The 15732-nt window shown below is 33.4% G+C and overlaps 1 protein-coding gene and 1 long non-coding RNA gene across 6 annotated transcripts in view; both read right to left on the bottom strand.

Moving 5' to 3' along the window:
• Window positions 1-1626: 1626 nt before the first annotated feature.
• Window positions 1627-6334, bottom strand: LOC127841566 (uncharacterized). The gene is made up of 2 exons (XR_008031110.1): window positions 3789-6334; window positions 1627-3498 (listed from the first exon to the last, which is right to left on the bottom strand). It is a non-coding gene; the product is annotated as an uncharacterized LOC127841566 (long non-coding RNA).
• Window positions 6335-6409: 75 nt separating this feature from the next.
• Window positions 6410-15732, bottom strand: part of LOC127841800 (uncharacterized) — a 58001-nt gene continuing 48678 nt past the window's right edge. For 2 of the 5 annotated variants that reach the window (XM_052370873.1, XM_052370874.1), the window contains 4 exons: window positions 10232-10405; window positions 9754-9843; window positions 9114-9290; window positions 6410-7793 (listed from right to left, as the gene is read on the bottom strand). In XM_052370873.1, coding sequence (XP_052226833.1) covers window positions 7659-7793; window positions 9114-9290; window positions 9754-9843; window positions 10232-10405 — 576 coding nt within the window. In that variant the 3' untranslated portion in view covers window positions 6410-7658. Of the gene's footprint in view, window positions 7794-9113; window positions 9291-9753; window positions 9844-10231; window positions 10406-13631; window positions 13658-15446; window positions 15491-15732 lie in introns of all 5 variants that reach the window. The other 3 variants (XM_052370877.1, XM_052370876.1, XM_052370875.1) reach the window with 3 other exon arrangements.

Here is a 15732-nt window from a genome sequence, read left to right as displayed (position 1 = left end):
AAGCGAATCATATTTAATTGATACCTGCGATAGAAAAAGTACAAATGCGTTTCACCATGTGACGCAGCAAAACAGGTTATTTTTCCCCGTTTCATTGTCACATTTGAGCTTATTAGACGTAGGATTGATGTGAGCATTCGCTTACAAAGGGTAGCGGTTATGTTTTTTACTTCCTTCAATCTGTTTCATTTAAATACTACCGGATATCCGTTGAAATGTATTATTTTTCTAATTAAAGAAAATACTATGCCAACTTTAAACTGTCGTAAGCCGATACTTCGAAAATGTCAGTATAAAGTTGCAATCAAGGTGTGTATTGACATCAATCTGCACGCTGAGTTGTCGTTCATTTCTTTAAAGTACAATCTTTGTCATCACAAGAAAATCCTACCAGATTTGGTAGGATTTTATATTTTGTTTGTTAAAGTATTATATCATGAAAAGTAGTATCGTTTTCTTTTATATTTTGAAAATAGTGTAAAAGTTAAGGTTCATTATTTTTAAACTAAATTAAAAGAGTAAAAATAACGGTGAAATTAATGTACCACGCGCCTAGGCTATCAACACGTGGTTGGTTATGAAGGCAGGGATTTTATCCAGATAAGCTTTTGCGCGGAAGCTGGTATAAACACATGTTATGAAAACCTGTGACATGTGGGTGGTCTTTGTAATATCATACACTTCTTCTCTAAACATAATCCAGCATAACGAACAATGGGCTAGTCAATTGATAAGCCAGTTACTATCTGCATCGAGACAAGGTGAATACTGCTGTGAAAAGCCGTGCAATCTGATAGTAATCTTTGAATGTTAGCTTCCAGCATATCTACACTCAAGTTATAGAGCAAAATCTTCTTGCTTTGTAAAAGTGACCTTGACATTCACCCGAGACGCCCCTAATAAAATGCTGAGTCAGGTCTCTATGCGAGTTTGCTATAGCTACTGTAGCATCAAGATTTATAAACAGAAACTTGGAGATATTGACCGGAAACCACATGCTTGACGCCGCCCGCTAAAACGCCCGCCCGAATTCCCCAATACAATAACCAGAATTCTCGTATACAGTACACGTACTGTATACACGTAAATCGTACGCACTAGTTTAACGTAAAAACACTTAACAACAAGAGCCGTCACCATACGATGACATATGCCCACTATAAACGCTTTGATAGAAGTTATGAGCATTTTTCGGAACCTAAACGCGGACCCTAAGGTTCAAGGTCAAGGTCACATGGGTCAAAATTGTTGTGTGTATGGAAAGGCTTTTTCCATATACACATGCATACCAAATATGAAGGTTATATCTCAAGCGACATAGAAGTTATAAGCATTTTTCGAAACCTAAACGCAAAGTGTGACGGACAGACAGACGGACGGACGGACGGACAATGCGATCACTATATGCCCTCCTTCGGGGGCATAAAAATGGCAATTGCCATGAACAGTATCAAGCACATCTACAGTTCACGGTGCAAACACATTTGAAGTAAATATTTGCTTGAGAAACGTGGAAGTAGTTTGCACCACAAATGTTAAAATTTTATGTAGCCAAACCGACCAACCCCAAGATTTGTTTATATTCCGTGCATTCACAAAAAAAATAATCACAAAGCAACACACATGACAATATAGCTCATGATTTATTATTCATGAAGATTATTTCAAAGGAATCTTTACGAAATAAACATACAATTACATATAAATACAATAATAGGTTACTGCGCATTGTTTAATTATAAGCATTTTATTTTTTGTTAGCTTTAACAGATAGTGTGGTACAGAGTATTATTTAAAAATACTTAATGTTAAGATTTCTACCACCATAATCGATGACAAAAAGAGCATTATGAAAAATGGATTGTAGCTGTACCGGTCTTCCGTTCTTGTTTCTGTTTTCTATTTGATTTCAATGGCAATAACAAGAACACTTAAACATTTAGCAATATGACATTCAACCAGTTGCAGAAAACTTTAAATTTGTTCACTAGCAACATTAAATGATCCCCAAAAACTTGTCTAATTCAATGTACAGGCTTATATACTTAAAAGTCTATATTTTCATATACGATTACTTAATTTAAGTAATATTCTTGGCACATTGTGACCACACATGTATATAACTTAAACTACTAACAGTTGTAACTTATCTTTAAAAAGACAGCTCCTTAGTCCTTAAGTCTTTACATACTGTACTCAAATACAGTTCCCTCTGAAGACATATTATTTTGTGATTCAAATTATTTTGTAGATCAAGTTAAAACAGTAATCTTCGGGTACATTCTAATCATATCCCATTAAGAATAAGAAACAAAATGGCGTGGAAAGTAAATTCTACAAAATGCACATGAATATGTGAAACAAATATTTTACAAATGCAGATGAATATGTATGTAACATTTATGTTACAAAGTGCACTTGATTATGTATGTCATATACATGTATGCTACAAAATGCACTTGAAGATTTAAGTAAAATGTATGTACCAAAATGAACATGAATATGTTTGCAACATTATTGTTACATAATCACACAAGTTTATCTGTACGCATCCAATATTCTGACAATTTGTAAAGGTAAAACATATGTTTCCTTTGACCTCGACTTTAAATTTAAGTATTATTCATTAACTCTTTCAAAGAGAAATTATTTAACACCTTGTCAGTCAAACTCGATTCAAAGTGCTTTCTAGTTGTTTAACAGGCACTATTTTAATTAATATGCCACGTGTGTTTGTATAGGTACTATTTTGTATTTACACAGTATTACAGAGTTGAATTGGATACATAGTAATATATACAAAATTGAATTGGATCATAGGAATCTATACAAAAATTTGACTTTCGTTATCAAACATTTTGTATGATTTTACAAACATGAACATGCTATGCCAGAATAAAGAAGCAATAACACGTGTTAAAATATATTGGTTTAAATAAATACAAAAAAAAACTACAGATGAAATACAATGTTGTTCAATTTTCAAGAAAATCATTTTGTTCACATTTTTGCCAGTACACTGCAGTAAACATAATTCAAAGACTGTGCAGAGAGGAAAGTTTCCAATATTAAAACAAAGTTAAAGGCAATGCATTATTATGCAACATAACACAATCTATATGGTAATTATTATGACTAAGGGGAGACAAACATTTATTTTGATAACATTTTATACATCTTTAAAGAATATGAATATGGAAATACATTTAAGATTAATATTTTGTGTACTATATGTTGTAAATATTTAAGCAGAGAATGTTACATTATTTTTGATTGCCAATAAATGAAGCACAAATTACTTATTCTTTACATACATATTCATAATGGCATACACACTTTAAATAAACAAGGGCTGTTTGTAAAACATGAATGCCCCCCATATGGGCTGTCAGTAGTGGCAGCCATTGTGTGAATACGTTTTTTGTCACTGTGACCTTGACCTTTGACCAAGTGACCTGAAAATCAATAGGGGTCATCTGCCAGTCATGATCAATGTACCTATTAAGTTTCATGATCCTAGGCGTAATTACTCTTGAGTTATCATCAGGAAACCATTTTACTGTTGCAAGTCACTGTGACCTTGACCTTTGACCTAGTGACCTGAAAATTAATGGGGGTCATCTGCCAGTCATGATCAGTGTACCTATGAAGTTTCATGATCTTAGGCGTAAGCATTCTTGAATTACCATCCGGAAACCTTTTTACTATTTAGAGTCACTGTGACCTTGACCTTTGACCTAGTGACTTGAAAATCAATAGGGGTCATCTGCCAGTCATGATTAATGTACCTATGAAGTTTCATGATCCTAGGCGTAAGCATTCTTGAGTTATCATCCGGAAACCATTTTATTATTTCGAGTCACCGTGACCTTGACCTTTGACCTAGTGACCTGAAAATAAATAGGGGCCATCTGCAAGTCATGATCAATGTACCTATGGAGTTTCAAGATCCTAGGCCTAAGCATTCTTGAGTAATCAACCGGAAACCATTTTACTATTTCGAGTGACTGTGACATTGACCTAGTGACCTGATAGTCTATAGGGGTCATCTGCCAGTCATGATCAATGTACCTATGAAGTTTCATGATCCTAGGCCTAAGCGTTCTTGAGTTATCATCCGGAAACCATCTGGTGGACGGACCGACGGACGGACTGACATGTGCATAACAATATACCCCCTCTTCTTCGAAGGGGGGCATAATTAAAAGAAAACATTATTGAACGTTGAACAGGGACTTGTCACTCTTTGTTGTAATATTTATAATGCACAGAACGATGGAAGCCACTTATAGAATCTCAGGTTATTGTTTAAAAATAGATGAAATTCAGATTATTTTCATAATAAACAGATTCATTAAAAAAAACAACAAATCAGTCAGAACCTAAAGACGCAAATTAACAAAAACAAACCATAAACAGAATTTATATTTGAGGACCATGTTGAAAAACATACCAATTTTAAAAACATTAAGCAGGAATTCTTAACACTTCTTAAAACAAAACACACACAAAAACAACAAAAATGTCAGTAGGCAGAAACATGGCAAGAAAAAAAATAAAGCACATGCCAACAACTGGTTTAAATGAGTCGGGTTCTGAGAAAACTGGGCTCAATGCATGTGCGTAAAGTGTCGTCCCAGATTAGCCTGTGCAGTCCGCACAGGCTTATCAGCGAAGATACTTTCCGCTTTTATGGTATTTTTAGTTTCAAGGAAGTCCCTCTTTACCTAAAAATCAAGCTAAGGCGGAAAGTGTCGTCCCTGATTAGCCTGTGAAAACTGCAAAGGCTAATCTGGGATGACACTTTACGCACATGCATTGAGCCCAGTTGTCTCAGAACAAGACTCCAATAATGATGATCATCATTATTTTATTTTTTATCCAACAACATACTGTCAAATGATCCCGCATCCATGTTCATCCTATTGATTCGGTGTGATCACTAAAAACACGTGATTGAACCTTTATAGAGTAACAGAGGAAACATGCAAGTATTGAAAACAAACTAAATTACGGTAGCAACTATTCACTTGAGTCTCATAATAACATCACATTATGGTGGAATGTAATTTTAATACTTGGAACTACATCCAATAAAAAATACACTGCAAAAATATGGTGAAAAAAAGATATAAAACATAAATTGGGAATGTTTTTTTTCTAGACATGATACAGTTAACTATTTTCAGAAACGTCAAAAACAAAATAACGATCCGATTCTGATCAACAGACACCATGAGGCCTCACATTTAAAATAGGATTTGCTTAATTATCAAATGCGGTAATATAAGAAGAAACAACGTTAAAATTGAAATTTCTAAAAATAATTTTGATATCTTATGATAAGTATATAAGCAAATAAATTAGCAACCATATAACATGAAGGAAAAGATGGCCCAAGGTAGCTCACCAGAGTTTAAAGGGGCTTGTTCAAAGTTTGAAAAAATAAATATTGATACAAAAATTAATATTAAACATAAGCGTTAAATAAATATAGGATTTTGCATGAGTGGTCGTTTTGTATTGAATTTATTAAACAAGTTTTCTAAATAAAGATAAAAACGAGGCTTGCCAAAATGACCACGAATCTAAGATTCTATTTATAACATGACCAACAAATTTTCTTTTTATTTTATGCTGTTTTCACCGTTTATTCACATTGTAAAAGAGTTTAACTGAAGAAATTCGCTGGAATAATGACATCATTTCACAGTTACATAACTAGTGTAATAACACTGTGTAATAAACAAAATTGAGCATTATGTTATTTCACTACTGAAGTGTAGGTCATGTTATAAGCAAAATTACAGATATAAACACATAAAAAATACACTTATAGATAATCATCAATACAGTTGGTAAAATTATAAAGCATTTTTAATGTCTTTTGTCAATAATTTCGAAAATAATTGTATATTTTACAATGCATTAAAAATATGCTGTAGGATAAAAAGCCTGAGTGGTTTAGTGGGGTAGAAATTAGGCTCTTGCTCTTGCAGGTCCAGTGTTCAATTCCTTAAAGGCAAACTTCTTTTTTTTTATCTTGCTTTGATCATTATTATAAACTTCCCAATTTTTATCACTTCTCTAGTCATATCATTTAATGACATTTTTCATAAACAAAAAATATGTGAACAAGTTTTTTAAGAAACCATATGGGATAACAGCAAAGAAAGACAATTACTAACCAGAAAAGCTCACTAATGTTTCAGGTAAACCTTTAGAACTTAATACTCAGCAAAGTCAATTTAACCCTTTGCATGCTGGGAAATTTGTCGTCTGCTTAAATGTCGTCTGCTGAATTTCTAAAATTAGCATTTTCTTTGATTTTTTTTCAAAGAATACTATCAGAATAGCAAACAGTTTGGATCCAGATGAGACGCCACGTTCTGTGGCGTCTCATCTGGATCCAAACTGTTTGCAAAGGCCTTCACAACTCGGTTCCCGCACTGTAAGGGTTAATAATATTTCCATCAATAAAAGAAAGGAAGGGTTGAACATTTTAACAATAAATATTATAACTATACATTTAGATCAATACATTGTTATCAAACATCACAATATGCATTGAGAGTCATACTTGTCAATTCCAATTAACAATAACATTTCCTCATGTAACACAGCATAGAAATGTTCAAAACAACAACAATGTATAGTCTAGCCATATTGAAAAGATACACAGTTCAGATGCAAGGTAACTTCATTTACCATGCATTAACTGTAATGAAGTAAATTGTTTTGAATTCTTAAAAATAGCAACCTTCATGTTTATGCAAGGAATAATCTCAAATTAAACGTCACAAAACCTGAAAGACAAATATTTTGAGAAATACTTTATAATTATAAATCTTACAGCGTTTGCTATGAAATACATAAAACATTCTTATAAAGCCACAGTGTAAATAAATAAACCAGGTAAATAAGCTAATAATGTTTAGATATTAGAACATTTACATGTTTGAGGATCCTTTGTGAGAATATGGAAACAAAGTAAGAGCAACACATAAAATACTTCAATTCTGCAATTAGTCCACCACCATCAAATAATGATCCTCAAAATTGTTACCTGATAATCCTAATACGTGCTCAAGCACTTTGTGTTATAGTTCCACCCGCATATGGCATTTTCCAATTGAATGGCATACCATAATTTCAACGACTTTGTGATATAACTTAGTACTCAGATTAGTCTGTGTCGTGTTCTGGGAAAACAGGGCATAATGCATGTGCGTAAAGTGTTGTCCCAGAGCACAGGCTAATCAGGGACGACACTTTCTGCTTTAATGGTGTTTTTCGTTTAAAAGAAGTCCTATTTACAGAAAATCAAGTTGAGGCGGAAAGTGTCGTCCCTGATTAGCCTGTGCGGACTGCACAGGCTAATCTGGGACGACATTTTACGCACATGCATTATGCCCAGTTTTCTCAGAACAAGACACGGTCTAAACAAAATGGAAAAAGCTTAATTCTAGCACTATTTGTTACTCTGATCACATTACACAATATAAATACAGTGAGCATAAAAATGGGCAATTATTCTTCAGAATAAAAAAAGAACAGTTCTGATGCCATCCATTATTTATGTGTAGCGATATTTCAAGTTTTGCAGTGCTTCTTTTTTACACAAACAAGGCTACCAGTCACTTGGAGTCGTCTATAGTCTATTTGTCGACACCTACTATTGCGACTGGGAATTTCTTCAACAGTGTTTGATGCTGCTTCTTTTCTTTTACGTTTACGAGAATGACTTCATTCCGCTTGTGATGATCGATCAGTAAAGGAACATCTTTGAAGGTCTGAATATATAGAGGACCACTGTGTTATCATGTGTACTGATCTCACAATAAACAGTATTTTGTTAATTATTATAATAAAACCCTGTACAGCTCAGATAGGCTTTTTGACAATGTTTGTCTCTTTGAAAATCACATTAATTAAAGTCCTTTCTGAAAAGGTTCAAGTTGTTAAGTCTTCAATTCCAAGCCTTAGTTACTGATGAGCAGCAAACAGCATAACACCTGAACAGACTGCGTGTTACTCGCAGGCTGTTCTGGTTTTATGCTGGTTGCAAAAGCAATATTTACTTCTTATGGGGGAAAGGGTTAGTAGATTAAAGTTGTAAAGGCTTCATTTCCAATCCCAAGATACTGATGAGGAGCAAACAGCATAAAACCTGAACAGCTGGCAAGTTACTAGCAGGCGTTTCTGGTTTTATGCTGGTTGAATTAAACCATTTTCTCTTTCCTTCTAAGGGGGGAAAGGTTAAAGTTGCAATACCAACAAGCAAATTCGTTGAATTGATATCCCCCGCCAAAATTCTTCTTGACACAAAAGTGTTATATTTGACACTCAAAAAAGCATTTTTCAAGATCCAAAGAGCCATTACTCCTTTATTATCCTCGTATCCATATACATACTCATACCAAGTTTCAATGAAATCTGCCAAAGCACTTCCAAGATATGGCTCCGGACACAAAAAAGCATTTTTCCAAGAAACAAAGGGCCATAACTCTGTTATTAACAGATGGTGTACAATGCCATTAGGCGTGCATCATCCTCTTATTCATATATATATATACTCATACCAAGTTTCATTGAAATCTGCCAAAGCACTTCCAAGATATGGCTCCGGACACAAAAGTGCCGGACGGACGGACGGAAAGACGGACGGACGGAAGGGCAGAAAACGCCAAAACAATATTCCTCTGCCTATGGCAAGGGATAATAAAATTAATCCTTTCGCACTGGGAAGAATATGTAGTATCTTAGGGTTAAAAACGAAACCTTTGAAAAATGAATATATCAAGAAGTCTGTTTTTAATTTAATAAAGAGTTTCAAATGGGTAAAAATAACTATCAATATAGTGACAAAAAAGAAGGAAATGGGATTTTAAAATTAATAAATCTCATGTATTATGTCTACCCACATTTTCTTTGTTTTTTTGCTTGAAATGATGGCTCAGGCTAACATTCACTTTTATACCCATGTGATTTACAAAAAAATGCGATAACAAACAATTACTGGGCGATACGTTTCGCTTATGACCTTTATTACCATAAAAATTATTAATTAAACCAGGTTCATTTTCCTTTAAAATGAATCAATTATGACTCACAAGTTCGTCGTCTTTAAATTCCCCTAGCGCCACCTGGCCGTCATCGCGTAGCCTCACTTTCAGATTATACACATGGTTTTGAAATAACACAACCAGCGTATAGGGCTGGCTCCCACCAGATTGAATACTTTGGTTACCACCGGCTTGCGTACTCTTGCGTACCAGAAATGTCCCATCCTAGAAAGTGGCAAGGCATGCAACTGTTTAATGATCATAAGGCTCAATACTAGCAAATGTATCAAGAATTGTCTTCCAAATGCAAAATTGTTTACTTACTCAGCAAAGGTTTCTAGCGTAATACTAACTAATGATACTGACATCCCATTTAAATCAAGAATGAAGATATGAAACTTAATCCAAATAAAGACAATTTATTTAATAAGCAGGTCTTTCTTTTAATATGCCTGAAATAATGAAGAGTAATCAACTAATTAACATCAATTAAAGAATATTGCAATTGTTAACCCTGAATATGGTTTAAATACTTGAAGCACCTAATAAAAATATACAATTATACACCAAAATATTGTTGAATTAACAAAACATCATTTGACTTAATAATTTTTTTTATATTAAATGATAACTGGATTTCTTTTGCAAAAACTTTTCCTACATTTTTTAAATAATTTAAAAACCAAACCTGGCCGATTTCTTTCAGCTTTTTTTCTGAATCTTGTCTCGAGATCTCCCCATGAAACCATTCCTTGTCATGCAGGGGATCCTTTGGAGTCTGTATCAAACAAGTAGACAGGAAATATGGAGACTGCCTATGCTTTGAATTGACTTGTGAAAATTTTAAGCAAAAATACTTTTATGTTAAATTTGGATTCTGAGCTGTGCAATCTAGTAAGGCTAGTAGTTAGTAAGGCTATCAATTAAGTGTAGAGATTATGTTCAAATTTGACTGAAATATTTATACAAGGTAATGCCAGATGTTTTATTTACTTGGAATTGTGGTAAGTATTTCAGATTCATATTTTCTACAATAAATATGCTGTGTATTTTAAACTACTTTTTAAGACGACATCTCCTAAAGACATGGATTAAATCTATTAAAATACATGTGTTACGTGAAAACAAATATTGAATTCACTAATCAAAGTGCTGACTAAACATACCACAGTGCTTGAGGCGTCATCATAGATATCACCATCATCATCATGTGGGATTGTGGGCTCCTTTACAAAAGGGGGAATCTCCTTCTTCACAGCAGGTGGGGGCGCCTTCTTCACAGGTGGCGGTGACGCCTTCTTGACAGGTGGCGGGGACGCCTTATTGGTTTCAACAGGCCTCTGGGTATCAAGTGGAAAGGGTACGAATGAATGCTTATAGTTTTAAGTAGAATTTTTTTATATTTCAAGTTTTCAGCAAAGAGGGCACATAGAAATCTTATAATTTACCAGTAACAAAATGTCTACATTAAAAATTGTTACATCCAGAAATTACATACTAGTGGTTTGCTTTAATTAGGTTATATTTTGTATTATATTTGTATTTTCACAACTTATGAAGTATTACACTGTAAGTATAATATGCTGACAAAATACTTTAACAATTGTAATCTGTATAAATGAACATTCAGCAAATAATATATATTTATTTTTGAAATTTTTCATAAAATAGTGTTAAACTAGTTTGGTTTAAATTTAACTGTATTTATGAAGAATATTAGTGGTAAAACTAATTCAACAAGTGAACAAATAAAACATCAATATACAATAAGTTAACTATTTAATAAGGTTATTTATGAACAAATAAATGGATTGGATGAGTCTTATATCAGAAAAACTAATACATTAGTAAGAAACAGTATATTGACAATTTTGAAGGATGCAAACGTGCTAACTATATATTGTAGAACTGGTTACAGCAGCTGCAAAGTAAAAATGCACTCTAGCAAGAATTTAAACTATAAGCACTATAAGTAGCAGAACAGCTAGTTTTGTAGGCATACAAAGTCATAGGAAGTGCAGAGCATGACATTTTTTGTTATCCAAATGAGAATGATTGAAAAAACAACTTACCACAAATTTAACAACAGATCTTATTCTTAGGAAATTTGTTTTGTTATTTATTTGGGTGAAATTTGTGATCTTAAGGTTTTCTTTTTTCAAAACCGATACTCTCATAGGTACATGTGTGATTCTCTTTCCTAGGAGGAACCAGTACTGGTACACGTTTCTTTTGTATATTAATCAAATGCTAATCCAAAGAAGGGACCAATCATTTACATCTTTGGTTAACCCTTTGAGCGCTGGAACCGGATTTTGAAGGCCTTTGCAAACAGTTTGGATCCAGATGAGACGCCACAGAACGTGGCGTCTCATCTGGATCCAAACTGTTTGCTATTCTGATAGTATTCTTTGAAAAAAATCTAAGAAAATGCTGATTTTAGAAATTCAGCAGACGACATTTTAGCAGAAGACAAATTTCCCAGCATGCAAAGGGTTAAGACTTAACTCAGGATATTTTGTAAAGGGGCACAAAAACAAAGACATATACAGTACATGTAAACTACTCAACTTAATTTTTGAGAGTCAGTTAAACAAAATAAAGATAACAAAACAAAAATGTTACGTTTAAAATTAAGCATATGATTTGTTTGATGTGTGCGCAAGGTAGATTTAAAGAAAAGAGAAGGAATTCAAAGTCATAAGTGCAAACTAACTATTAACAAGCAAATTCGTGAATTGATATCCCCGCAAATATGCTTCTTGACACAAAAGTGTTATATTTGACACTCAGCTTGAAAAGCATTTTTTTAAGATACAAAGGGCTATTACTCCATTATTAACAGTTGGTGTACAATGCCATTTGGCGTGCATCATCCTCTTATCTATATATATACTCATACCAAGTTTCAATGAAATCCGCCAAAGCACTTCCAAGATATAGCTCCGGACACAAAAGTGCCGGACGGATGGACAACGCCAAAACAATATCCCTTCGCCTATGGCGGGGGATAATAATGAGCCTCTGATGGGACTAAGTAAATGTCAACTCCCAGTCTTGTGTGTTTTAATCTGCCTCCTTAATCTGCATTCCTTAATTAGCATTGAATTCTTTTAAGAAATCATAATATTTTATTGTTAAATGACATAGCTACCTGTATGATTCAACATTCATGTTTGTCCCTAAAAAAACTGAAATTTTTCAATTACACATTTTGCAAAAATCTAGGCATAAATGTACTGTCTACGTGTTGCATGATAACCTTTTAAAGAAATTAAACAAGATATAAAATAATCATTAAAATTTAGGACTTTTCATAATTTTTTAAATCAAATAAATTAAGCTTTAAATATAATGAAATAGAAAATTATGAAATATTTTTTTGCATGAAACTTGTAATAACTACCTGTGGTATGGGAGGGGGTAGAGGCGGTGGAGGGGCGGGGCTAGAGGGAGGGGGAGGTGGTGGGGGCGGTCCCAAGTTTCGGGTCTTTTTATGGCAGGGGGCGCTATACAGAGAGGGTGGTGGCTTCACTGGCAAGGATGGTTTGGGGCCTGGAAACACAGAAATCTCAAGGCATTCATTTAACAGGTAACAGCATTTTGTATGTTACAAGAATTGCACATTGGTAAGATGCAATAGACATATGTTATACATTTTATAACATTGACCATTGGCAGTAATAATGGTCTATCAGGATATGTGCAAAGAAGTCTGTTAGGCCCTTTTGGATTCCAACACACAAATTATGCTGTATTAAAACGTTCAGATAGCGAAAAGGATATAAATCTGCAATGAATAAAGAAGCATTTTGAGAATAGGAGAATTTTATGCAGCAGCACAGCTCAGTACTGGACACTGGTAATGAATAGCAATCTAGAATGCAAGGCAGAATATCAGAGGTAAAATATGGTTCTATGAGAGGTTACAAATGGTTCTATGAAAGGTTACAAATGGTTCTACAAGAGGTTACATATGATTCTGAGAGGTTACATATGGTCCTATATCAAAGTTCATCCAAAAATATGCAAAGCTCTGAAAGATGGCTTATTTTCAAGAGTCTATGGTAAGTAAGGTTCAAGAAGCTGTTCTAGTTTCTGGTAAATGCAGCTTATTAATGGTCTGGAAGTGAAAGTAAACTTGTATACACAAATGTAGGCTGTTAGGTCATTGATATGCTTATTCATGTATTGCTAAACTTTTTAAAACTTGTTCAGGAAGATAACACAAAATAGCATAACATGGTGGTTAAAACATTTAGGAAACACATCTTTGCAAATGTTCATGGCAGATGTTATTCAAACTGATGTTAGTAAATACTATTTAATATACATAACTTAAGAATTAGTCTAACTGCATTTTGTAGTTAAAATGAAAACAGCAAGAAGTTTATTGCTTAAAAAAGAGTTTCAAATTAAATGAATGACTACAGAAATGTTTTATGATTAAATGCGCATTCTATACAAAGCTTGTTGCTATTATCAGCCAATACCACAACAGTCCTTAATAACACTCACTGCATGTGCAATACGTAAAAAGTAAGTTCTATCATAAAAACACCTTACAATTATTTTGAAGTTCCTGAGACCCACTTGGGTGAAAAAAAGTAACAACAAAACATCATCTTTATGTAATGTGACACATATAAACATCACACAAGTTGCAAACGTAACACTTTGTCTGAACAAACAAAACACAAGGTAGACTGCTCAGGCATTGCAAGGCGCTTGTTTATAAAGACCTTAAGAATTTTATTTTGCAACCAATCAAATGACTTATTTTATTGGCTAATTTATTCTCATTGTTCATATTAAGTTGACCTTCTTAATCAGCAGCAAAAGTTCATCTTATGTTAAGTTTCCTAAGTTACTTTATAAATACAAGCCCTGAATTATGCAATAAAGCCCTTATTAAGTAAAATGATGCAACACAAACGTTTAACGTTCTGATTGATGTACTTTCTGAATTCCTTAAACATAAACTTAAATTAAACAATCTTCACCTTAAGAAGCTAGGACATAGAATTGATGATGCAAGAAAATATATTTTTTCTTATAAAATTGTAATGAAGTATTCACACAACTTTTTTCTCTTCATAAGCACAGACTTTTTTATTACATTTTTTTATTTGCTTTATAAACAAAACTAGAAATGCACTTTAAATATCCATGTAAGGAATCAAATGGCTATTGTAGTTTTTGAGAGAATGCCAAGACAATGGTCACATGGTATTGGCACAGGACAGGATTAACCCTTTCCCTATCAGAAGTGAAAATAGCGATTTGCAAACAGCATAAAACCAGAACAGCCTGCTAGTAACTTGCAGCCTGTTCAGGTTTTATGCTGTTTGCTGCTCATCTGTATCTTAGGGTTGGAAATGAAGCCTTTAAAATTTGTATTAAGTAAGAAAGGTTTTTAATTAAATTGATCTCTTTTAGGGACTACAAATGCGTAAAAATAAGTATCTAAGTAGTAAAGGTTTAAATACGTCTCTAAGTGGTAAAGGGTTAATCATCAGAGCATAGAGTGACCTGAAGGGAGGAATACAAAATAAACATTGAATGCAGATTAAACCAACTAATCAAGTCATTTATTATACAAATTGTTTTCTATGATATAAGGCGTGTTTAAAGTTCTACTATAACAGTGTGTGTTGCATCCTTGAAGCAGACAGTGAAAGGGGTGTTACTGGAACAGCTATGGCTGCAGCTATCACGGCAATGCATAAAAATGATTGTCAACATCCATTTGTTAAGTACCATTTTCAATAATATTTTATCAAAAGAAACAAAATTTGCTTTCATTTTTATTTAGGAAACAACCAGAATCATTCTTTTGGTAAGGAGTGAGCTTAGAAATAATAATTGTGCATTGCTCTCTAACACGTCCAAAAGGATTAGTCAATTTAAAAAGCCAATCAAAATGGTTATTTCATAAAAGCTAATTGCTTTCATTGGCTGACCAAGTGAATTTGAATACTTTGTAATTGCATAAAATTAAAATTACCACATGTGTTCCGTACAAAAGTCAAAACTTGTCTAAAAGTGGATAGGTATTAAACTATGCATGTGGACAATCACTGTTTTTTCTAAGTGTGTTACGGGGACTTGTTCACAGATTGTCAAAAAAACAATTTTCCAATTTTTGTGTCACATATTGAAAACATTAAAAGACGCATCATTGAGCAAAATAACTCTTTTGACCAAGACTAATACTGATTAAACAGATTTCTTAATGAGGCATCTTCATTTTGTTCTTGTATTTGACTGATGTTCATCAATTTAAAGCATTTAATGACAAACTAAAAAAAAATGCTGAAATCTGTGAACAAGTCAATTAAATTAGTTGCTACAGCAAACTTATAGTGGCAAACGTCTTACGCTGAAAACATTTTGAGGTTTGACTGGAAGGACAGGTTTACCAGCTGAAAACAGCAACATTTAAAGATGAGCAAAGGGAAATAAGTCTTGTGAAAAAGAAACAGATAACCTGGACTAAACATGCATGCAATAACAATATCCAAACAACAATGCAAAGATTTTTAAACCTGAAAAAAGAAAAGTGAATGTTATTATAGTTACAAACATGCTTAACATCAGTTAAACATAACATATACGAGCATATTGCCTGAAATAAAGGTACAGTTTGTTGATTACATACAGACAT

The sequence above is a fragment of the Dreissena polymorpha genome, chromosome 8, assembly GCF_020536995.1.
Source record: "Dreissena polymorpha isolate Duluth1 chromosome 8, UMN_Dpol_1.0, whole genome shotgun sequence".
Classification (NCBI taxonomy): domain Eukaryota; kingdom Metazoa; phylum Mollusca; class Bivalvia; order Myida; family Dreissenidae; genus Dreissena; species Dreissena polymorpha.
This window is presented reverse-complemented; position numbering and strand designations above follow the sequence as displayed.